Below are 25,100 nucleotides of genomic sequence, written 5' to 3'. Positions count from 1 at the left end.
AACCAAGTGTTGGGCATTTACAGTTCATTCAGCAATATATAATTTAGTGTAAAGCACAGACCAGGTTGCAATCTAAAAGATCTAGATGATAAGACTTGATTTTACCCTATAAATCTAAATTTCAAAGGGAGCTTTTGCTGTTATTATTACATTATTATATTCTTGTTATATTGCCAGAATTCATTTATCAAAATGAATTTCTTCTAGCCTGGTCTGTGATCAGTATAAACATTTGATTTTCATTTAAATTTCTTCCTTTTGGTTGCAAGATTGCTACACCGCAGGAAAAGGTCTTCCTGGTCATATTTATTCAAACTGGCCAGTTATTCCAAAACAGTAACTTTATTCCTCAACTTCCCATCGGAGGGCACAGTCCCAAAGATTGCTTTAAGGGTTTTGATATAGATTAGCAAAAAAAACGCTCACTGGCGCAAATTTTACCACTTAACAGTTGCCAAAAGACAGAAATAGCGGACGAAGGGACAACGGGAATTGCAGCAGGTGGACACCTTCCCACGGTCCCTCTATACATCTTTCCAAAGAGGTACCAACCCCGTCCGTCCCTCCCTAAAGCAATTTGCTTCAGGATGGATAAACCCTGAAAGCCCGCGGCTCCTTCTTCGCTGGGATGCTACGTGGGGAAAGCCTCGCCTTTCCTCTCCCCGCCCTTCGCCCTGCGAGTCGTCAATGCGAGCAGCGTGGGGCATTAGCGAGAGAGGCCTCAATCGCACCCCTTTTTTTTTCCTCGGCCCCGGTTCAGGGATGGGCGGCTGAACCCTCTTCAGTGACTGACAGATAGCCGAGCGGGAGGGAGGAGAGGTCGGTGGCTGAAGGCGACCGTGGGGAGGAGGAGCAGCCTTCGCCCATCCCGAGGAAGACGGCGCTGAAGCGGAAGGCGGCGAACCGCTGGAACCACCCAGCCTTTTCTGCCGCCGGGCATGTGCGGCGAGGGCCCGGGCCCTCCTGGCAGACGGAAAAGCTGATTAACCGGGGAAGGGAAGATGGGGCGCGGGAAGATGGCGTCTCCGGCGGGGTCGGTGGCTTCCTCCCGCAGCTGCTCTCGGATAGGAGGCGGGAGGCGACACTGCCTGTGGCGGCGTGCTGGTCCTCTACTTTACTGGGTGCCGGTCCTCTTCATCTGCTGCGTCCTGGCCTGGTCTTACTATGCCTACGTCGCCCAGCTCTGCCTGGGTGAGTCTTTAACCTCCCCTGTTTATCCAATATTAATGGATTCTATATGGATCTGGTGTTAGAAAGCAAACCGGTAAATTTTAAAAGGAGATTGATTTTAAGTCTTCTAGCCTTAATTCATTAAGAAAGATCTCTTGAGAATAATTATCTGTTGTTCAGGAAATAACGTCTCCTGGGGTAAGTGTAAGCATTTATTAATCGAGGCATAGCACTAAAAACGCCTTGTGTGTGCTTGTTGGTATTGAAATAGCAATGTTTATCAGCAATATACAGTATAAACAAATGTGAGGAGAAAGCATACACGTTCTCTGGAAAGCTATATTTCTAGGAATGAAAAGTAAAATTAGGAATTTGATTTTTTAATACCTGTACATTATCATCTTATGCATAAATAAGCTCAGTGAGGACATGGATAAAAATATCACAGTTTAAATCAGACATGTCAAACACAAGGCCCGGGGGCCAGATCTGGCCCGCGAAGTGGTTTCATGTGGCCCGCGAAGCCATCCTGGAAACAGTGAGGGAACGGCCCCCACTGCCTTGGCCCTGGCCCAGAGACCTTCCTCCTGCCAGAGACCCTCAGACCTGTCCCACTCCTGCCCAGGCCCCCATAGGCACCCTTGATGCGAACGATGTAGAGCTGGCCATGCCCACCCAGTAGGCCATATGCACTCTAGCCACGCCCACCCAGTAGGCCACGCCCACCCAGTAGGCCACACCCACCCGGCCCCTTGAGGGCAACCGCAATGCTCATGCGGCCCTCAATGAAATTGAGTTTGACACCCCTGGTTTAAATTGTTTGCTGTAGTTTAAAACTTCTAGGCACTTTTATATTATAACCAAATTACCTGCTGGAAGGTGTAATTATAGATATAAAATAAGGAATTGTATTTTTCAGAGTTTGAGCTGACAATCTAAATTTCATGAAGGTTAGTTGCCACTGAAGTATGTTAATAGAATAATGCCTTATATTTGAACATAGTCTATTATTGTCAGGTATATTCTTTGTGTTGTTTCTTTTTTGAAATCCTGATTATCAAAATACCTGAAGTGCCCACAATCTGTATTAAAGGTTGCCTTTATAACCAGTAGCCAATTTTTCTTATTTAAAAGAAAGATGAACCTGCATTAGGGAGATCATTTGGATGACTGAGAGAGACTATTAGAAGATACTTATCTATTTCCATTATTGTTCTCTCAGTGAACCTAAGACATTTCTACCATTTTAAAAATAAATTACACAGAGAAGCCTAATTTGATAAGTATGCTGAAAATCAAATGAATAGTAGATGATACTACTGTTTCTCTTGGAACCATAGCAACAGTCACTTCAAAACCTCTTCACCTCAATCTGGAATAATGCTATTCATGTGATTTTGATTATATACATCCACTGTTCCTTCCTTTCTTCTTTCCCATATCCTTCCCCTCAGTTTTTTTCTATTTTTCTTGAAATGTGAAAAAACAAACAAGAAAATGGTGGACTGACTTTTGGTGCAATCTTTTTTAAAGTCAGGATGTGATCTAACTTTTATGTCACACTCCACTGGTTCATAATTTAATTATATGATGACTTTCCTATTTTGGTTTGGTTTTATCTCCATGGAGAATTTGGAAGCAATGCAAAATGAGAGTTGATACTTTGTTTATCTGTACTGTCTGATATTTAGTGATAAAGTATGTTCAAAGATGGAGATTAAACATTCTTGAAAAGTATGTAGTGCCTTCAAACACTCCAAGTTTTTCATTGTATTCTTCCTATCATCTTGGTTGCTGTCTTGGACAGGCTTCAATTTGTAAATGTCCTTCCTAAATGTATTGCTTAGAATTTGTAATGGTCTGTGGAAACAACCTTGGAAAACAGGAGGAAGAGCTGCAAACTAGACAACTCGTGCAAAAGGTATCTCGGCTGAGGGAAGCAAAAGGAACATGGGAAGCATCTTTGAAAAGACCCTTTCTGGTTTTCTGGAAAGTAAAAGAGAGGAAGAATGCTTTCAGGCTTGGAAGATTCTGTTACTTTAACCTTATAATAAGTGTTAGAATTCATAGTTAGTGCTTTTTGTATGGACTACACTAACGGGCTGACAGAACTAGAGATACTCTAGGTAGGAACTGACCAACATAAAATGGGGAAGAATGATGACCTTTTGATATTGATATTATAGGTAGTCCCCATTTACTGACCACAGTTGGGACCTGTAACTTGGTCATTAAACAAAATGTTTACTAAGTGAAAAAGTTTGTGATTGCAACTCTGCCTACAATCTTAGTTCAGCTTTCCTGAGAAGGTCATAAATGCAAGCGCTGGTCACTAAGTTACTTTTTATCGCCATCATAACTGCAAATGGTTGTAGTAGAAGGCAGTTTTTAAGCGAGTAGTACTTGTTTACTTCTGTTGATGCAGACTACCACTGCATTTGCTATTTTGCAAGTATACTGTACTGTCCAGTTGGCTCATGCTTGGCTTGGGATCCAGCAAGATCTCAGATTTTTTTTCCAGGCACTGTTACCTAATACAGTGCTCCTTCATGCTAAACTTGGGTCTTGGATTTTTCCTACTCAAATGCAGGCCATTTTTGTTATTGTTGAAATCTATCTTGCTTGTTTTCACCAGTGTTTTAATTTCTCCTCTACCATATTTTTTGTTCCTCTCTCCTTGTTTCATCTGTAAATCTAATCATTTTCTAACCTTTATTATTCACATCATTTATAAATAAGTTGGAACAGAACAGGGCCTCAAACTGAGTCTGGCATTCTTGGCTTGGTATTTTTTCTAGCTTGTTAAAGAACAATTATCTTTATTTAAAGAACTAAAGGTTTACTTGAGAAATTTGGCTTGTGCTTAATATTACAAGGTTTGTGTCTACAATATCTATAAATATACTGTAGGACTATAAATGTGGAGATTGTGGATATTGCTTCTCTGTAAATTTTTAAGAAACTAATTAGCCAATTCTCATGGATGATTTCATTGTTTTTCCTGAATATTTCAAGGGTTGCATTTGATGATCCTTGCAACCCCCCTTCTATCTCTATGCTTCTATGCAATACTTAGATTCCCTGGAATCTGTAACAATCCAATTAATTACTAACTGATGTTATTCAACCTTAAATATTAATTGTAAGTGTTGTTTATAAGCTACGGTTCATTTTGTCCCTGTGTTGTGGTATTAGTCTCTGTTTTAATAGTCCATTTCTTCTTGCTGGCCCAGAAGAAAATTAATGCACTCTTGAGATAGTCTAAAAGTATTCCAATCTAAAACTGCTGCTTTTATTTTCAGAGGGATCAGGGGAATAATTGTGAATTAAATATCAACCCCATATTTTGACCTTCCAGCTAATGATAAATAAGTTCTTAAAGTTCTCCTGATAATATTTATTTATTTAGTGTATAGCATAACAAACATGGACATATAATGTGTATAAACTGAACATTAAAAACATCTATATTCATATATCAGTGTCTAGGCCATCTCCTTTATCTGGAAAAAATCAGAAACTGGATCAATATATGGCCTCAACTTACAGCCAGTCACAATGTGATCTACAGTTTGACATGGGACCCCACAGTCACACCGAGGGGAGGATTCTATACCCCATAATAGATTAGAAGCCAGTCAGTGATTTTAGCAGTGGTCTCTAGCTATGCTTCACTGATCCTGATATAGATGATAAGAAAAGTCAGACTACATCAATGGTTGAGAGATCATCAGGAAATATACGGAGACTAAAAGCTAAAAGAAAAGGAAAAAAACTCTCAGAAGAAAGGAATAGCACTCCATATAACTTCCAAAAATTCTATCCAAACATCCTAGTGAAGTCATCAGGAGTTGAACTCAGCTCAGAAAACGTCTTAGATGTGCTGAATATGTCTAATCACTAAATTTTTCTCATCTGTCCTTGGTTATATTACTTATTTTCTCTTGTAGTATACTGTGTCTGACAAGACTTGTTCAAACTTGCTTTCTCTGTTTTTATTCCCTTTCTGAAAAATCTGCAAATACGTTTTTCAAAAGCAGTATTTAATTCAACTTAAGTAGAATGTAGGAATGCAAAATAAACTATATGTTCATTCAAAGATAAGTATGTATGTAATCAAGAAACTGAGAATGCTTTTTTGTGTCAAATGACAAGTTTTCTCACTGATCTTTCCTCCTTTCCTCTCTTGCAGTAACAATATCAAATATTGGAGAAAAAAGTAAGTAATAGCTATTTTTTATACTTTGTAGTTTATAGAATTTACTGTATTTTCCGGCGTATAAGACGACTGGGCGTATAAGACGACCCCCTACATTTCCTGTTAAATTATAGGGTTTGGGCTATACTCACTGTATAAGACTACCCCTCTTCCAACGCACACCAAATAAAAATTAAAAAACATCAGATTTGATTTTAATATGGTAATTTTAATTCAAATGCTTATGACATGCAGGTGCTTAGGAAAACTGTCACTTATAAACATAAGGCTGTTTGTCATCAAACATGTAAACTTAAAATAGTGCAAGTGGATTAAATTAATAATAATAATAATAATAATAATAATAATAATAATAATAAGAAGAAGAAGAAGAAGAAGAAGAAGAAGAAGAAGAAGAAGTAGTTGGAGGGGACCTTGGAGGTCATCTAGTCCAACCCCCTGCTAAGGCAGGAAACCCTATACCATTTCAGACAAATGGCTGTCCAGTCTCTTCTTAAAAACTTCCAGTGTTGGAGCATTCACCACTTCTGGAGGCAGGTTGTTTCACTGGTTAATTGTTCTAACTGTCAGGAAGTTTCTCCTTAGTTCTAGGTTGCTTCTCTCCTTGATTAGTTTCCATCCATTACTTCTTGTCCTGCTTTCAGGTGCTTTGGAGAATAGCTTGACTCCCTCTTCTTTATGCCAGCCCCTGATTCCAGCAACCATTCCCTATTTTCCTAATTCACTTTTTCACTTTTCCTAATTCACTCTAAAGCTTTCCCTGCACAGAGCCTTAAGTAACACAAGCTGCCTGCAATTAGTGCAGGTTCGCATCCCACTAGGCTCAAGGTTGACTCAGCTTTCCATCCTTCCAAGGTAGGTAAAATGAGGACCCAGATTGTTGGGGGCAATAAGCTGACTTTGTAATAATGCTGCTTGGGGGTGTGTGAAAGCCCTAATAAACAGGCATATACACAGAATGAAGGCTATTGCTAAGCACATTGATTTGTGCTTTAAATTGTAAGCCACCCTGAGTCTTCGGAGAAGGGCAGGATATAAATGGGATTTTTTTTAAAAAAAAGACCAAATGGGAGATCCGCTCCAGGTTTTCCAGCCAGCCCGCCCAGTTCCTGAGTCAAATGTGTCCTTAGAGCTAAGCTGCTGCTCTGGCTGCTGCCTTCCCCACCTGCCTTTCAAGTTGGGATATACTACAGCTGCTCTTCAACTTTAGAAGAAAAGACGCCCAGACCTCAGCCTGTAAAAAATCACAGACTGCAGCTTCTTCTCCAATTGGTCCCGCTTTCCCTGCGCAGACTAAATGGGAGATCAGCTCCAGGTTTTCCAGCCAGCCCTGTCCCTAAATTTTCAGCACCCGGCGTATAAGACGACCCCTGACTTTTGAGAAGATTTTCATGGGTTAAAAAGTAGTCTTATACGCCGGAAACTACGGTAAGTCTATTATATATGTTCAGGTATTTCATTAAAAATTGATTTATTTCAACAGTTATTGAAGATTGCATACCTTTTCTAATTGTATTTTAAGCTGCATTTTAATTTCTGTCTTCCTGTAAATATATCATTAAACCTAACCAATGATCAGGTTTTCTAAGGAACAAATGGACAAAAGCTTGATCTATCTTCTCTGTATGAATGACCAGATACAACCAAACAGATTCTTTATAATTTTATAGAAGAAATTGAGACAACTTTAGTTGATACTACCAGACTCCTTCCCATTCCTATGTTTCTATTTGCAGCACTAATACTAACATTGTAGTATTTACATTACAGTTGTTACCTCCTTGCCCTATGAAATGGAGCAGAACCAGTCAAGAGAATGTTAAAGAATATATAATGGTGTCTATCTTGTGTATTGCTATGTATTTTGTCCTATCTCCTATTGCCACTAAGATTGTTACAAACTAAACAGCTATTTTCTTGTTTTTCCTTGATTCTATCTTCTTTATTTCAGTAGTTAAACTGTAGACTTCTTGAGCAGAAAGTTATCAGCTTCTTTGTTCCATCGATAGGTAAATTATATTATACAGTAAAACTAAATTGATGACCAACAGCTTAGATGAGTTTAAGATGCATAAGATCAGGGGTCCCCAACCCCTGGTCTGTAGACCACTACCGGGCTGCATCATGCCAGCAACCGGGCCACACAAACAAGCAAAGCCCCATCCACAGGATGCAGCAGCACACAAAACCACGCACCCTCTAGTCCGCGGAAAAACCTCTCTCCACAGAACCAGTCCCTGGTGCCCAAAAGGTTGGGGACCTCTGCATTAGATGGATTAGTAGCTATTGAATACCTTATTTTTAACTAATCGTTTTACCTGTTACTTTCAGAATCAGAGAAACCATATCTCTGAACATTAGCTGCTATAGAAGAGTAATTGTCTTAGTGGAAATAGGACTTAAATAGGTCTTTGATTTGATAGAACAGGGCCCTTAGGTTTCTGTTGTTATTGTATATAACTTAGTGCATAACAATCTTGCTATAGACACATTAAGAAGATTCTCTTGCCGTCATTAGATCCATTCTAAGGAATACAGATATAAATAATGAAAAGGTTAAATGACAGAACCTACAGAAATTTATTCCTTACAAAGTTTTCTCTCTGAACAGATTCTGGTAGTGTTCTTTAAGAGCCATTATTTTACAGTTCTGTTGGTGTTGTGATAACACTGTTCTTTATTGTGAATCATTGGGAATGTTTGGCTTTTTTTTTTTTGGTTGTCTGTATATCTCTGACAGTTTCTGTCATTTGCTTAATACCTTAATTTTATGATCTTGTTTTAGTGGTGTGCCTGATTGCGTATCATCTATTTTTCATGATGTTTTTGTGGTCTTACTGGAAAACAATCTTTACATTACCAATGAATCCTTCCAAAGAAGTAAGTTATAATTTTGTGCAAGAAAAAAACCTTGTTTACTAATTTTCTTTCTGGTGCACAAAGGTTCTGCGTGTATACAGTAAATAATATCCTACATAAATATATTCTCTCTAGTTTTCCATCTGTTCATCTGAAGACACATGCTACCAACATGTGTACTTTATTGATAGTGTCAAAGCTGTTAACATTTATGTGAAAAACATCAGTTTATTTTGCATTTTTTTCATGTACTTATTCTTTTTCCTCAAATTTGCTTATTATAGAAATAAAGATATGACATATAAAAGGGAAAATAAATCCCCTTAACAAGAATATTCAGTTCCTTAATACTGAAATTTCTTAGTCTTGTCATCAGCTCAGCTAACTGTGGTGGGAATAATATTAACATACTTCAAATATTGTTAAATAAAATTGAAAAATATATTACTTTACAATACAATTTATATATGTATAAATGGAAAAATATAATTCAGAAATACTATTGTTTGATCTTAATAAAGGAAACAAGAAAATTTATTTTTGTTTCTCTAGGCAGACCTATTATTTTTTTAATTATTTAACAACTATAATGCATTATTTTAAAATGTTGATTTAAATCTATGTATAGCAGTCATTTTATAATTACTTGCAAAGGGCCATTTCTTTCATTAAATGATATAAAACATTGCTGATAATATTGTGTTTTATTTAAGGATTTCTCTCCTGGACACTGAACAAGTTTGCCTTTTAGCCTCATAAATTACTTAAACAGGTTAAGGGCAGATTCAGTTTTAATACCTGAAATATTATATCATTTTTATAGGGGAGAATGATGTACTGATTCTCAACATAACAAAATTAAAAACAAAACTGAAAACTTTAAATAGTTGTCTACTCTTACATTTGCTTTCTTTTTTTAAAAAAAATAAGGATTTACTTCTTTCCTACTAATTTCACTTAGCAATATGGGAAGGGTAATTTGTTAGGATTATCTTAAAAAACTCTCATCACAGTCCAGGCTTTAATAAATCAGATCCTTAATTATTGATAAAGTTATAATTTCATGTTCAAACAAATGTGATTTCAGTAGGCCATTTAATGAATGTTTGAAGTTAGAACACTACCAGCACCCCAAAAGCTAAACACAAACCCATTTCAATGTTACGAACCTTGCAGTGCCCCCACGGTCATTCACCCTTACGACACTGCAGCACACCCACCCACCTATTACCATCCCATCCTGCCCCGCTAGGTCCTCCGAGGCACTGGGCCTGCTTTGCCAACCTACCAGGTTCCATGCACTCCTTCCCACCCCCACTCCCAGTCACCATTCGCTCACTAATCCAGAGCTCAAGAAGTCAGGGTAGAGAAAGCCATTCCCTTGCTGGGCCATATGGCACAATCAAGAAGAAGAAATCCTGTTACTTTTGCTTCCACTGCAATCCTTTCCTCTCCAGCGAGTGTAAATTGCTACAATTTCTTCTTAGTGCCACCAGTGCTAGCTTTACGCTAGTCTTATGCTGTGGAGCTAAGAAGAAATTGTGCCTATTTATCCCTTGCAATCCTTTTCTCCCCAGCCAGCTTAAATTGGTAGTGATTTATGCTTGCTGTGGAGGAAAGGATTGCAGAGGAAGCAAAGATGATAGAGTTTCTTCTTTGCTCTGCCAACGTATGACTAGTGTAAAGCTAGCACTTGCGACACTAAGAAGTCGTGCCTATTTTGGTCCATGCAGTCCTTTCCTCCCCAGCATAAATCAGTATGATTTCTTCTTAGTGCCACTAGTGCTAGCTTTACACTAGTCTTAAACTGGCAGAGCAAAGAAGAAATCCCATCATGTTTGTTTCCGTGGTAATCCTTTCCTCCCCAGCCAACGTAAACCACTAGCAATTTACACTGGCTGGGCAGGAAAGGATTTCAAGGAACCAAAAATAGGCACAATTTTCTTCTTAACTCAGCCAGCATAATTCTAGTGTAAAGCTAGCAGCGCTAAGAAAAAATCATACCGATTTATACTGGCTAGGGAGGAAAGAGTTGCAGTGGGAGCAAAAAACAACAGGATTTCTTCTCAGTTGTGCCCTTGAGCAATGGAGCGCCTTCTATACTCCCAACTTCCTGAGCTCTGGATATCTTCAAAGCTAAGTGTGCAATTATAACGGGGTGGGGTATGGAGGAGGCGCATAGAGTTTTAGGGAACCCAAGGGGTAGGAGGCAGAGCATTGGCTATTTCAGCGGGTGGGGGAAGCCTCCTGGGTGAGCCTGTGCCTGCACTAGGCCTCCTTCGTTTTCCCCCACTGCTGAGACACCCCATTCTCTACCTAACAACCCATGCATTCGTTTAATGAATGCATTCGGAAAAGCAAGGATGGAGAGGTTGTTTCTCAGGTGTTTCATTTAACATAGTCCACGACTTCTGACACAAATGGGCAGTCTCCATTACTGTCATAAGTTGAGGACTACCTTTATAGCCTTTCTGAATTGAGAAAGTAGCAGCCACATCAGCTTGTCTATTTAGTTTCAAACCTTCCAATATTTAGGTAAATGTCTAAAGATGATTATACTAAATGGTTAATAAATAATGATTCAAGAACTGCATTATTTCCTAGTTCCATCTCAGCTATTCAGATAAGGAATTGATGGATAGAGAACCTAGAAATGAAACCCATCAAGAAGTGCTGAAGAGGGCAGCCAAGGACCTCCCTATCAGTACAAGAACAATGTCTGGAGGTAAATATTTGTCAAGAATGATGTCCTCCTGATTATTTCACAGGCATAAGAGTATCCACATGAAATCTAAAAAAATCATTATAAAATATATTAAATAAAAAGGAGGTTGGTTTCTGCCCAGTGATATGCTTAAAATGAGTTCACGTCATAAAAAGACCAAGCTAGGGAGCTTGCTGATCGGCTAGAGCAGACGTGTCAAGCTTGTGACATCATGTGACATCACGCAACCTATCTGGAGGGTTTTGCCTTTGCCGACAATGGGGTGGGTGCGGCTTCTGGATGACGCATCCGGCCCGCGGGCCAGCAGTTTGACACCCCTGGGCTAGAGGGAAGGACAAAGAACATCTAACATTCTTATTTTAAATAAGTGTTTACTAGATTGTCAGGTGTACTATGGCAACTACTTTTGTGAAACTGCTCTCAAGATGCTCATCTAGAGTACTCTGATCTTCAGCTTTGGTTTTCAATTAAGCAGCCATTCAAAATGATTCTCTGTCTATAAATATTTGTTTAACAATCCATGAAACCACCCCAGTTCCTTTTTAGCCTATCTCCACCTGATGGCAGTGAGACAGAATCTGTGCCCGCTGTTTTATTGCCTAATAGATGGTCCAAATTTATTGACTTGAATCTTTTTGGAAAAAAATCAAAGCCAGTCATAATATGTCAAAATTAAGTGAAACAAACTGAAATGAAATGGTTTCTCGGGGAAAAAAACATTTAAAAGTTAGGATATAATGTTGGATTGTTTTGCTCATCTCTATAAATTAGGCCAGAGTATTTAAAGAAGAATAATTATTAAACCAAAGGGTGCACTAAAGTTATAGGATTCTTTAATTTCAATTGCATTTAATTGTGAACAAAAGTTACTAAAATTAAAATTATTTCACGTTTTTCCAGAAAATATTAATATTGTTGTATTTCATTTTTTTTTTAAAAAAAATAACTTGAATTCAATCCAGCATTATCCCATATGTTTTATGTTAAGACTGCCCTGCTTAAAAACTTTTAGTTTATAAATAAACTATATTTTGGCTCTCTTAACAGATTTTGGATCAATTGTAGAAACTGTTTGAATAGGATAATTAGCTCACTGCACTTCCAGTCCCATTGGATGTAGAGTTTGCCTCTTACGAGAACTCAGCATAATTTAAAATTCATATAGCAACAGCTATACATAACAGTTTTATCAAATAATTGTTGTTAATTGACTAGTTGTGGTGAGAGGACCTGATAGTCTCTTCAGTTGCTTGCTAAACAGCTGATTAATTACCAGATATTTGTACTGGTACTTTCTTGGTACTGAGGTTACTAAAATTAACAGATATTTTTGCATTATTCAAGAATATAGTTAAAATACATTTTAGCTAAAAAATAGTCATATGCACAAATATCTATGAATATGTCTTATTGTACTCAAAATACTAATTAATGGTAGAATTATAATATATAAATTATAATTTGCATCCAAAAAAGAAACATGGGATTGTTAATAAAATGACTCTTCGTTACATACTTTTTGTAGTTGTCTGGGATATGCCGGAAGATACACACAAGGCATCACGTAGAGTAAACATAGATCTTTTTGTGTCTTTACAGCAATCAGATATTGTGATAGATGCCAACTTATAAAACCAGATCGTTGCCATCATTGTTCTGTCTGCGATAAGTAAGAAACAAATATTACAATATTTGCAAAGCTGAGAACTTATATATATCTTGTTTGTTGAAAGTGATTTCAGAAACGTTTATTTATTTATTCATTTAAACACTTATATAGCCGCCCATCTTATAATAAACTCTGGGTGGCTCCTAATCAAAAATAAAAATAACATAAAAGCATATTAAAACTATTAAAACCAAACACATAAAACAAAAACCTGAGCCCAAATCAAGCTTCCGATAATTCAGTCACCTGATTTTATCCTAGCAGAGGCTAGACAACCATCTGATTTGATGATAACAAAATAAGGAAACTGTCATATGAACAATATCTTAAGTCTGTTCAAGCACAAATTAAATTCCTCATTTAGATGCTGGTCCAGTTATACCAACTGAACTTATGGACTAATTTGTTTTATCTGTTAAGATTGTCTTTGGCACAAAAGTTTTGTTGCAGTACGATTAACTTTTTTGTGAATTCTATAAAATAATCTACATTGTTTGTCTTTTTAAGATGTATTTTGAAAATGGATCATCACTGTCCCTGGTAAGTTTTTTTTTTGTCATGAATACCAAGAACACTGGGAAGCTCGCTGTCTTTATTGGCAAAAAAAAAAATGATTTTACTGTTGCTGCTTTAACAACAGCACTGGTCAGAACTGAAGAACTATAATGACAAGTGATACTTTTGAAACCAGCTTCTTTAAGAAACTCCAGGGAAAGAGTAATATACCAGTTCAAAAGCTGTGTAGTTTTTGTGGAAAATATTGAAAGAAACACCTTAATAAGCCCAGTTCATCTTTCTGTTTTTAATTTTTGTGACTATTACTTTTTATGTTTGTAATATTATTATGAATCATACTGTTCATTGATGTGACTCCTTTATTTAAAGCATTATTTTAATGTGAAAAGCAGAAGTGTGTTTACTTATAATAACAAATGGAGTATTATAGATATATTCGTTTTGTGTGTGTCCGATCATACATATGTTTTCAGCAATTTGTATTCTCTTTTCCTAGGGTGAACAACTGTGTTGGATTCTCAAATTACAAGTTTTTTCTTCTATTCTTGGCTTACTCTCTATTATACTGCCTTTTCATCTTTGCAACTGAGTTACAGCATTTTATTAGATTCTGGACAGTAAGTTTCAGATCATTTTCTGGTTCAGAATGTATACATTATTGAAACTCTTGTGTCTGTAAGCTTCAGTTAGGTGACATTGGAAGATGTAGGGCAAAAATCATTGAAGGTAACTGAAATGGGCTAATTTACAGAAAGTCAGTGTGAGGATGAAACTTTGGCAGCTACGTGCCTTTAAGTTTCAACTTGCCTTTAGATTGGGGGGGGAGGTGTTACTTTAAAGTGGGTATGAAGGAGAAACGAAAACCGTGGGAGCCTGAAGCCTTGCCAAAGTCCCCAGAACAGGTGTGGATTTGAGGCAGACAGTAATCATAATAAAGTGAACGATGATATGGATTACGTAAGACATTGGGGGTTTGCTGCGAAAATTATTGTTTAAGTCTATGAATTGGTGTTGGAACCTCAAAGTTAGTTTTACTTCAACATAACCATGCAGTTTATTCAATAAACAGTAAACCTTTTGGAAACAGAATGAAACTGGATTCTCAAGCTGAATGTTGACAGCCAGGACTCATGACTCCTGTTGAAATGAAACTTGGGAAAGTTGTAGATACTTCAGCACCACTGCACTTTCGATTATACTTCCCAGAAACCCATAGTTGTGTGGCAAAAGGGAATATGACAGGCATTGGGATTTAATTACGGTATATATTGCTGAGCTTGTCGATCAGAAGGTCGGCAGTTTGGCGGGTCAAATCCCAAGTGCCGCGTAACAGAGTGAGCGCCTGTTACTCGTCCCAGCTTCTGCCAACCTAGCAGTTCAAAAGCACGTAAAAATTCAAGTAGAAAAATAGGGACCACTACGGTGGGAAGGTAACAGCATTCCGTGCGCCTTTGGCATCTAGTCAAGCCGGCCACATGACCACGGAGACGTCCTTGGACAAGCGCTGGCTCTTCGGCCTTGAAACGGAGATGAGCACTGGCCCCTAGAGTCGGAAACGACTAGCACGTATGTGCGGGGGAACCTTTACCTTTACCTTTTTAATAGTCAATAATTGGAATAGTCTGAACTGTTTAGACTGTGTTTAAGGTCTGTATAGCTCTATAGTTTTTCAGACAATGTTGTGTATGAAGCTGGTCTTTAAAATTGTGTCTTCCTGACACGATATAATGAAAATCAGGAATATGTGAACTTTTTCTCTCCATATATTCCATGTACAGTATTTGGATGTACAGTATTTGGATGTTGTGGGCATTAATTAGTATTTTGGATCCTTAAATAAAATTCTTGTTATGTCCCTTCAGTAGTTTCAGTAGTTAAAAAACTGGTTGGAGGTCAGTTACAGAGTAAAATTAAATTTATCAAGCTTCAACTTATAAACCTGGTTCATTTATCATGTTTAGGTGTAATTTGATTAACAATTAACTACGAGGCACATTCAAACAGCCCTCTACATTTTTCCATATAACAATACAAGTAGTCATTGACATACGACTACAATTGAGCGCAAAATTTCTGTTGCTAAGGAAGGCAGTTAAGTGAATTTTGCCCCATTTTGTGCTCATTTTTGCCACAGCTCTTAAATCAGTGCAGTTCTTAAGTGAATTGTGCAGTTGTTAAATGTATCTGGTTTCCCCCATTGACTGCTTGTCGGAAGCTGGCTGAGAAGGTTACAAATGGTGATCATATGAACCCAGTTGTCAAACATCCAAATTTTCATCAAGTGACCATGGTTTGAAAACCAGTCATAAGTCACTTTTTTCGGTGCCATTGTAATTTCAAATGGTCACTAAATGAATAGTTTTAAATTGAGGCTATCTGTATTTATAGCACTTCAATTAGGTCCAATATAGTTATAATATAAATCAGTGTTTTTCAAAGTTGGGTTATGCTGTCCAGGGAATACTGGAAGTCTTAATGTTGGCAAGTTGGGAAAACACTGTCATAAATAAGAGAAGATTGTATGTAGTCGTTACTGATCTACCTTGATTTTGAAATAGATGTATTTATGTATCTAAAAGAGCATTGAAACAATTGTTTTTTCTCTCTTCTTTATAGAATGGCCTTCCTGATACTCAAGCGAAGTTCCATATTATGTTTTTGTTCTTTGCTGCAGCTATGTTTTCAATTAGCTTATCCTCTCTCTTTGGTTATCATTGCTGGTTGGTCAGTAAGAATAAATCAACTTTAGGTAAGGAATTAGAACTTTATTTTGTCAACAAACCACTCTGCCCCTTGAGTGTCCTATTTTGAAAATGTTAAATAATGTAACAATTTCTTATAGAGGCATTCCGAGCACCTGTTTTTCGACATGGAAAAGATAAAAATGGGTTTAATTTGGGCTTCATCAAAAACCTAAGGGAAGTGTTTGGAGATGAGAAAAAGTACTGGCTGTTGCCAATTTTTACCAGGTGAGTGCTGTATTTAAGAGACCGTTGTTTCCACATTAAATTATATGAACTAAATACTTTTAAATACCAACACTTAAATTCAATATTGAAAAAGCTTTTGAGTGCAGCTTACTTATCTATATGTTTTTTAATTAATTTTCAGCCTAGGAGATGGATGCTCTTTTCCTACCTGCCTTGTTAACCAAGATCTTGAACAAGCTTCTACTCCTGCAGCACACAATGCAAATAAAAAGTATGCCTATATATTATTATTATAATTCTTTATGTACAATATGTACTGTATGTGTGTATTTATTTAAATTTCTTGGCCACCCAATTCTAGTGGAATCTGAGTGATATGTAAAGCTAGGGAAAACATAAAAACAGCTAAAAACATTGAATCACAGACCGCCCAGATTAAAATAATCTAATAGACAGCAAAAATAACAAAATAAAATTGGAACAATTCAATAAATAATAAATATCAATCCCAGGTCTAGGACTAAAGTAGATTTTCACAGTTTTCTGGAACCCCAGGAAGAGAGAACCAACCTTATTTCTGTGGGGATGCTATTCTGGGAGCATTGGGGGGGGGCAACAGGAAGGCACACTTCCTAGACCTCAAAAGATGGCAATATTTAATGGAGGGGACCTGGAGTGTACCCTCTTTGCTTGAACATAGTGCAGGCAGAAATAGTTGGAAATAAGTGGTCTCTCAGATACCCAGGTCCAATCTAAGGTTATATATTATTGCGTGTGTTATTTCGTGTAGAAATAATCGTACTTCAGGCACATTAATGGTGATTATCTGCCATCAAGAAACATTCAGAAAAGTCATACATTCAGTATGAAAGCACAGTGGTGCAACACCTGGAGAAGCACATAATGGCCTTCATGTAGCTCATAACAAATGCTAAGCCTTGGCTAAAATAACTGAATGGTCACTGCCTTTTATCCAGTTCTGTTCTGTATCTTTCTTAGCAAAAGCAACAATTCTAACAAATCTCTTTCACTGCTCACGTCGTAATGGGTAAATAAGATCTCTATCTTTTCTTCAGCAAATCAGACTTAAAACATTTTTTTACTACACAATATTTACACATAGCTGATGTTTCATTTTCTCATAGTCTTTTCTCAGATGCTAATCTGTTCACTCACCAAAACCATTTAAAAGCATGTGAAAAAGAAAATACACCTTAGGGTTTTTTTGTTTTATGTATCAGCACATAGTAAAAATCATCTGATCCTTAGCAGATTACATCATATCATTTATTTTACAAAACAAAAGCTAAAATGGAGATGTCACGTGTGAAAAACTAAGCAAACCCTTACTGCTTTCTTAGGTATGAAGAGGCTAAATAACATCCAGGTGCTGCTAATCAAGTACCATTGATTAATTGATCATCAGCAAGTGTGACTACCTCTATAAAAGCTGAAGTTTTAGAAGTTTGCTAGTCTCCAGCATTGAGGAGTGTATTAACACAGTGCCAAAGAGGAAAGACATCATCAGTGATCTCAGAGAAGCAGTTGTTGCTGTCCATCAATCTGGGAAGGGTTATAAGGCCATTTCCAAAAAATTAAAAATCCATAATTCTGCAGTAAGGAGGATTATTCACAAGTGGAAAACATGCAAGACAGTTGCCAATCTTCCTAGGAGTGGACATCTTAGCAAATTCACCCCAAGTTCAGACCATGTAATGCTTCGAGAAATTGCAAACAAATCCAACATTTACATCTCACACTACAGGCCTCAGCAGGTTAAATGTTAAAGTTAATGACTGTACAATTAGAAAAAAGACTGAACAAGTATGGTTTGTTTGGAAGGGTTGCCAGGAGAAAGCCTTTTCTCTCTAAAAAGAACATGGCAGCACAGCTCAGGTTTGCAAAGTTGCATCTGAACAAATCGCAAGACTTCTGGAACACAGTCTTTTGGACAGATGAGACCAAAGTGGAGATGTGTGGCCATAATGCACAGTGCTATATTTGGTGAAATATCAGACACAAGCATATCAGCACAAACATCTCATACCAATCATCAAGGTAGTGGAGGGGTGAAGATTTGGGCTTGTTTTGCATCCTCAGGACCCGGGCACCTTGCGGTCAATGAGTCGACCCTGAACTCCTCTGTATATCAAAGTGTTCTAAAGTCAAATATGAGGCCATCTGTCCGACGGCTAAAGTTTGCCCAACATTGGGTCATGCAACAGGACAGTGATCCCAAGCACATCAGCAAATCTACAACAGAATGGCTGAAAAAGAAAAGAGCCAAGGTGTTCCAATGGCCCAGTCAAAATCCAGACCTCAACCTGATTGAAATGCTGTGGTGAGACCTCAAAAGAGCTATGCATAAACAAATTCCCACAAACCTCAATGAACTGAAGCAATGTTGTGAAGCAAAGTGGCCAAAATTCCTCCACAACAATGTGAGAGACTGATAAAGTCATACAGAAAATTACTTTCTCTTATTGCTGCTAAAGGCAGTTCTACAAGCTACTGAATTATAAAGTGTACTTACAGTTTTTCACACATAGTCTCTCCATTTTGGCTTTCTTGTAAAAGATGCCATGTTGTAATAAGTCATATGTTGTTGTTCATTTGAAGTTGTATTTATCTATTTTTAAGAATTGCTAAGAATCAGATGATTTTTACTATGTCCCAATGCATAAAACCATAGAATGCTTGTTTAGTGAATGCCTCATTTAGCAACTATTTGCAGTTACAATGGTGATGCAAAAGTAACTATACAACCAATCCTCTCATTTACAACCTTTGCAGGTCTGGAAAGCAAAGCAAAGCTGAATAAAATAGCAAGCAGCATTGCAGTTTCACATAGTGAAATCTTTGCTTAATGACAAAGCTGTCAGTCTCAACTGTGGTCACTTAAAAAGGACCACTTGTAAAAAATATTCATTTGATATCCCATTCCTAATGCCATTGAACAATCTGGGTGTTTGTTCTAGACTGCAGTGAGAAAATCATTTAAAGAGTTTGTATTTCACACTTACAATTAAATGTATACTATTCTTCCACATTATTTTTATAAGTTCTCAATAATTATAAAGAAAAATAGAAAAGCTTCTTGGTTTTATTGCTAAAGCAGAATAATTGTGAATTGCTTTACATTTTGTGAGACAATATATTTTCAACAATATGTTAGTGTTCTGAAGTTTTTTCTCAGCAATCTATTTTCCAAGTTTCTTACATGATTGCAAGATATGAGGCCAACAGTTTTCTGTCTTTGTGTATTTGAAATACTAAAAAAACACAACCTCATTCAGTATATTCAACTCACTAGCCTACAAAAGCCTTGATTTAACTATATGTGTGGTTATGTATTGGCAATAAATGTGCAAAATAAGTATTTCTCTCCTGGAAATAACCAATAAGTATAGACTGATATAAGGAAATTGTGCTGTCCTGCTCACTCACATGCACACATGATAGTAGTTTAGTGGTTTTACTAATATTCCCCAGCAATTCCCTTCACCAAAAATCCAGAACTGTCCCAATTAAGTCCAGCCAAAAGCAAACCAACGCTAGTCCACAGAGCAATGACCAATGAGTCCACAAGGCACTTGAAAGTTCCTAAACAAGATAAGTCCACCAGGCAAATTAAACAAGAAGAGTCCAAAATCCATAAGGCACAATCAAGATACAGTGTCAATCCAAAACAAGGCAGGAATCACAGTGACCAAGAAACAACTAGGAAATGAACACTTTGTTCCCAGTGTTGTCTCCATCTGTCTGCTATGGTAAATAGCCAGCTTCCAGTGCAGCTCACCAAGAGGGATGAAACTGCTGCCTCATAAGTAGTCAGGCTTTCGCTGTTCTTGCCTTTTCTTTGCCTTAAGTGTTCTCGGATCAGGTGGAAAAGGCAGTTCCCCTTCCTCACTACTAATCAGTTCAGCTGTGTTTTTGCTACCCGAAGCCTGAGGATTTTCCTGCTGCAGCTGTGCTTCAGCTGAATCACACTCAACCAGCTGCTCATCCGGTCACCCTCCCATTGACTGCTCACCTCACTTGGGTTTGCAGCCCCACCTCAGAGCCATCAGCTCCCTCCCTCCCTCCCTGATGTGCAGGGGACTGGCTCATCCTCCTCCAAACTAACATCTGGAGAGGCATCTAGGGAAGCGTCCACCAGAGACATCACAGAAATTCCTTACTATATGGCAAACTATCCCTTATTGGCAAGAAAATAACATCAGCGTTCTCCTATATTCCCCAAGCGCCCTGATCAATAATTCAGTTCATGGAATTGCTTCTCATTCAACTTTTTAAATCATTTTTTTTATAGTGAGAATAGCCATCATTTTCCAACTAAGACATTACGAGATTCCCAGAGCCACCTTCTTACTGATCCTCAATCTTGGACAGAAACTAATGCAGATACTGAAAAGAACAAACTAGGTAAGAAATTGTTACAATATTTTTATTGTATTTATTTATTTATTTATTTTTATTAAAAGTGGGTTGTTAGGCTGAGGCATCAGATCAGATAATTTCAGCCAAAGATTAAAGGAGAGCATTTTAAGTTAACAAGCTGAAAATTTGGAAGTGGGCACATATTTTGGTACAGGTAGACCTCAACTTACAACTATTAGTTTAGTGACCGAAGTTACAACAGCACTAGAAAAACTAACTTATGGCCGTTTTTCACACTTACAACCCATTGCAGCATCCTAATGGTCACATGATCAAAATTCAGATGTTTGACAACTGATTCATATTTATGATGGTTCCCATGTCCCAGGTCATGTCATCACCTTTTGTGACCTTCTGACAAGCGAAGTCAGTGGGGAAGACAGATTCAGTTAACAATAACAACTGCAGTGATTCACTTAACTGTGGCAAGAAAGATTGTAAAATGGGGCAAAACTCACTTAACATCTGTCTCACTTAGCAATAGAAATTTTTGGCTCAATTGTGGTTGTAAGTCGAGGAGTACTGTATAAGATTTTCAGAACTTTGGCATTTCTCTTTGAGGAACATCATGAACTAATCAGTGAAAATGATCTAGTGAAACTTTTTTTTCATCTATTGACTATAAATGGTAGAAATAAATATAGATGAAGTCAGTGTACAGTTATGAGAATTGAAGACTTGGTTCTACTAATAGCACTCTTGGTGGTTGTACCCGTCCCATGAAAACATCACTGAACCCTACATAGAATTACTGTTCTGCTAGTCCCACCATATGCATGAAAGCCTGCTGGGTGCCTTTGGGCCAGTCACTTTCTCAACCCAACCCCCCTCACAGGGTTGTTGTGTGGAAAATAGGAGTATTAGATATGTTCACCAACTTAAGTTATTTATAAAAATAATCAAGGGAGCATTACAAAATGGGCAATTTTTGTTCAGTTTACAACCTCCCCTTTTTAATAGGGCAGTTGGCTGCAGCTTCAGAGGGTCCTCGAGGAAGCTAATTATCTGCATCTTTAAGTCAGGTTTCAGGCTGAGATATACTATGTTTGAAAGCACTTGATAGCATCGATAGCACTTTGGATGACAGCTGACAGGATAGGAATGATGTAACTTTCCTGGTTACCTCTTAAGCAGCCTTCTGTTTCATTATGTTTTCCTTCTGGGCGGATTCCAGGGTTTGCAAGGTGAAGACATTGTTTTATAGTGATCCCACTCTTTTCTCTGGCTAATTTCAGTTGGTGCTTGGAGAGCGGGGAGGAGAATTGAGCCTTCTTTGTAAGAGGCTGCTGGGCAAGGTCACCTGCCAGCATGGAGTCAGGTGCCATAAGCTTGTAAATTTTTCTGACTTAGCCACTATGCAGTTGAACTATTGCAACACACCCTACACAGGCTGCCCTTGACCACTCAGAAGGTACAAACATAAAAGTAGCAGTGTGAGTGGTTATCCAGATAATGCTTCTGCTATAGTTGTCAGTCAGCTTCAAGGTGTAATTTATTTAAAACAAAGTTAAAAATCATTGCTTAAGAACATCTTTTTTTTTAGGTGTGAGCAATCCTGCACTATCTATGGAAAATGAAACCTAGTCTTGCAAGTAAACAACATTGGTTCTTAAAGTAAGTCATTTTTAAAAAACTTTTCTGGCTCTTTTATATTTAATAAAATTTCTCAGTGTTTCTCAGCTTTGGCAATTTAGAAATGCATGCTTGCTGGGGAATTCAGGGAGTTAAATCCACAAATCTTCAAGTTGCCAAGGTTAAGAAACATTGCTTTACTCTGTAATTTCTGTAATTATGTAGAAGGAAAGCCATTAGTTTTTCAAATAATACTTTTTTAATACTTTTTATAGAAAGCAGAGTTGATGAAAGGATGAAGAATTCATCCACTACATCAGCGTTCATCAATCAGCTACTTAGTCCAGTGCTTCATGGATGTGGTCAGAAAAAAATTCAAGGCCTAATTAGCTGTCTCTGCATCATCACTTGAAATACCTGTTGACGCTTCTTGAATATCATAAAAATAGCAGTTTGGCTAACTTAGAACATGGTTACAGTGCAAAATGAAAATCTTGAAAATGACATGTTGGGAAAATGGGAAATCTTAACACATACAGGACAACTGTTAATCCTTTAGAAATTATAGGCGGGGTTTTTGAATTGACATTTATAGCTCAAGTGAGCATAAACTATATATAATCTAAACATGCTCTTGGAAGCAGTTCTTGAATCTTTAAAATCTTGCTTGTGATTTCCTTCTGCAAACTACCTTTATTCCTTGGACTGTAAAGTTTTGTCAGTTCATTGAATAGCTTGTTGGATTAGATATAATGAGCAGAAGATAATCTGATTGCTGCTTTCAGTTGAGTTAGCAAAACTGTTTTAATTATAAACTAGCCTCAGGTTGGACAATCATGCTCATGCATCTCTTTATATAAGGGCTAGATTATAATTTCTCTTATTTCATAACCGAGAGACCAAAATGAAGTTCACATTTATTTATATATGTAAAAATGAGCATAGTTAGAACCATGCTCGGAGCAAGGTTTTTTGAAATTTTGTGATGGCAAATTCAGTTTACTCAACCTTACTTGAAATGATTTTTTTAACTCTTCAGAATGGTCAGCTGACCTCAGTTTATATATCAATAAGAGGCTTTGTTGTAACAGCATCCTTGAATTGCTACATTCCTCGCTATTACCCTGGTGATTTACATGTGAAGAGTTGTATAATATTACGTAACACTCATATTCATACTATTACTATGGTTTAGATTATATTATTAAGATAACTGGATCTAGCAGAGACACGCTTTAAATGAAATTAATTACCTGAGGCTTTTATGAATTGTTATATGATCTAAGAACTGAATTTAAGACTTAAGAAATTTTGGAAGCCAAGAAACTTAACAGTTTCATAGAACTGGTTTTATCAGTGCCTTTGCATGTACAGTGGAAGGTGAAATTAATACGTTTAAGCTATACATAATACAGTATGCTGTTTACATAAAATAGGTTATAATCAATTTCAAAACGGTCCATAAACAGTTTGGTTAGGGAAGAATGTGAGAAAATTGTACATTTTACTGAAAAGTATTTAAGAAACAAGAGAAAAATTAAATCAAAGTTTTCAGAATCACTTTAGCAGTCACTTTAGACTTCTAAACAGGCGCTACACATACCGGTAGGTCTGACTGAATGAGTTCCCAGCTGTAGTGGTCTCAAATATTTTTTTAAAAGCAGCACATTATTTTCTGTAGCTGTATAGATTTTAAATATTTCAGAATGGTCTTGTGGAGAATAAATGAGATAGCATGATGTGTTTGTGATGATATTATTACGACTGTAATAGTGTAGGTTTGGATTTTTCCCTGATACTTTAATCCATTTGAAAAATCTCAGTAGGATCTAATCACCAAAAGTGCCAGAATATGACCCATAAAATTTGGGATATTTGAAAAGGTTGTGTACTTCTAGGTTATAGTTTTACACAGCATATATTAGCATAGACAACTCATTTTCATAGCATAGTGTTCTAATTATTTATATTTAGATATGGAAGTGATGAGAAAATCAGAGGAATAAAATGAGAAAACTACTCCTTATACTGCTTAGTCTTCATATACTGTACATTGTGAAATGTTTTGCTCTGTTGGGTTGTCTTTAAAATATGTGTAAATTGAAAGGGAAAGTTGTCATACACTTGTTAGATAGAACACCTTACAATATTTTTTAATAAAATTCAGCACGTCTTCATGGAAACGGAGACTGTCAGCTGTCCAATGCCAAAATTTTGCAGAGAAAGGAGACTTTAACATATTCAGGTGATAAGAGTCATGCAAACTAGAGAGGAGTTTATGGTAGATATGGGACTATTTAAAATAATGTATCTTCTTTTGATACATTGGGAATAGAATGTATTCATTCAAATGGTTTTTTTACATTACAACCTTCACTATTACATTACATTACAACCTTTCACTGGAAGTAAATTCTGTTGATTTTTACAAGCAGGAGATTTCCGATATAAGGTTTGAGATTGGAGTAAGGAAACAATAGTAGTGGGACAGCAGTGGCAATAAAGAAAGAAAAGAGGTATCTCTGCAACATGGAATTCTAGTCAGTCCTGTTTAAATTCCCCTGTTGTAACTGTTTGGGGAAAAGGATTCTGTGCATTATCTGCTATACAACTGCATTTGGGAAACCACAACTTTGATGAACTGAAAACTAGGGTTCTTACCTGGTTAAAGACAATTGTAATCAATTATATGATTTTTGCTTGATTGGTTTATTGCTGGTCTGGGCAATCTTTTAGGGCTAGGCAGGGGGCAAACCTTGTGTGTTGGAATGTCATTTTCTAACTGTGTTTCGCTTGTTTTAGGATTCCCACTATAGTTTTATCTGATTCCTATCTTACATGTGCACTAACAAATTTGGTAATGGGTAAGTGGGTGTAGTATTGTGATTTGGGATGAACGTGTGTTCTGAATGGGAAAAAATACTTTAAATGATGCAGTCATTGCCTCCATGCAAAAGAAAAAATAAATGCTTCTATAGAAGCTGAATGCAGCAAAAAGAA

At 37.1% G+C, this 25,100-nt stretch overlaps 1 protein-coding gene across 1 annotated transcript; it reads left to right on the top strand.

Moving 5' to 3' along the window:
- The first annotated feature begins 716 nt into the window (after positions 1 to 716).
- ZDHHC2 (zDHHC palmitoyltransferase 2) lies at positions 717 to 23,224 on the top strand. The gene is made up of 13 exons (XM_083367596.1): positions 717 to 1,191; positions 5,363 to 5,389; positions 8,175 to 8,269; positions 10,853 to 10,973; positions 12,573 to 12,642; positions 13,150 to 13,182; positions 13,655 to 13,775; positions 15,775 to 15,907; positions 16,001 to 16,127; positions 16,270 to 16,359; positions 20,401 to 20,513; positions 22,072 to 22,142; positions 22,376 to 23,224. Exons 1-12 carry the CDS (start codon positions 1,002 to 1,004, stop codon positions 22,110 to 22,112), a joined length of 1,161 nt encoding a protein of 386 aa, XP_083223722.1. The 5' UTR covers positions 717 to 1,001; the 3' UTR covers positions 22,113 to 22,142; positions 22,376 to 23,224.
- Positions 23,225 to 25,100: the final 1,876 nt, after the last annotated feature.

Source organism: Vipera ursinii (genome assembly GCF_947247035.1).
Source record: "Vipera ursinii genome assembly, chromosome: 7".
In the NCBI taxonomy this organism is placed as follows: domain Eukaryota; kingdom Metazoa; phylum Chordata; class Lepidosauria; order Squamata; family Viperidae; genus Vipera; species Vipera ursinii.
The sequence above is the reverse complement of the archived record's forward strand: the minus strand, read 5'-3'. Positions and strand labels throughout refer to the sequence as shown.

Bases quoted from the DNA above. Each gene is read 5' to 3' on its own strand.
- ZDHHC2 (XM_083367596.1), top strand. From the start codon at position 1,002: ATGGGGCGCGGGAAGATGGCGTCTCCGGCGGGGTCGGTGGCTTCCTCC. The intron at 8,270-10,852 runs GTAAGTTATAAT...ATTATTTCCTAG, and splicing joins CAATGAATCCTTCCAAAGAA to TTCCATCTCAGCTATTCAGA. The intron at 12,643-13,149 runs GTAAGAAACAAA...TGTCTTTTTAAG, and splicing joins CATTGTTCTGTCTGCGATAA to ATGTATTTTGAAAATGGATC.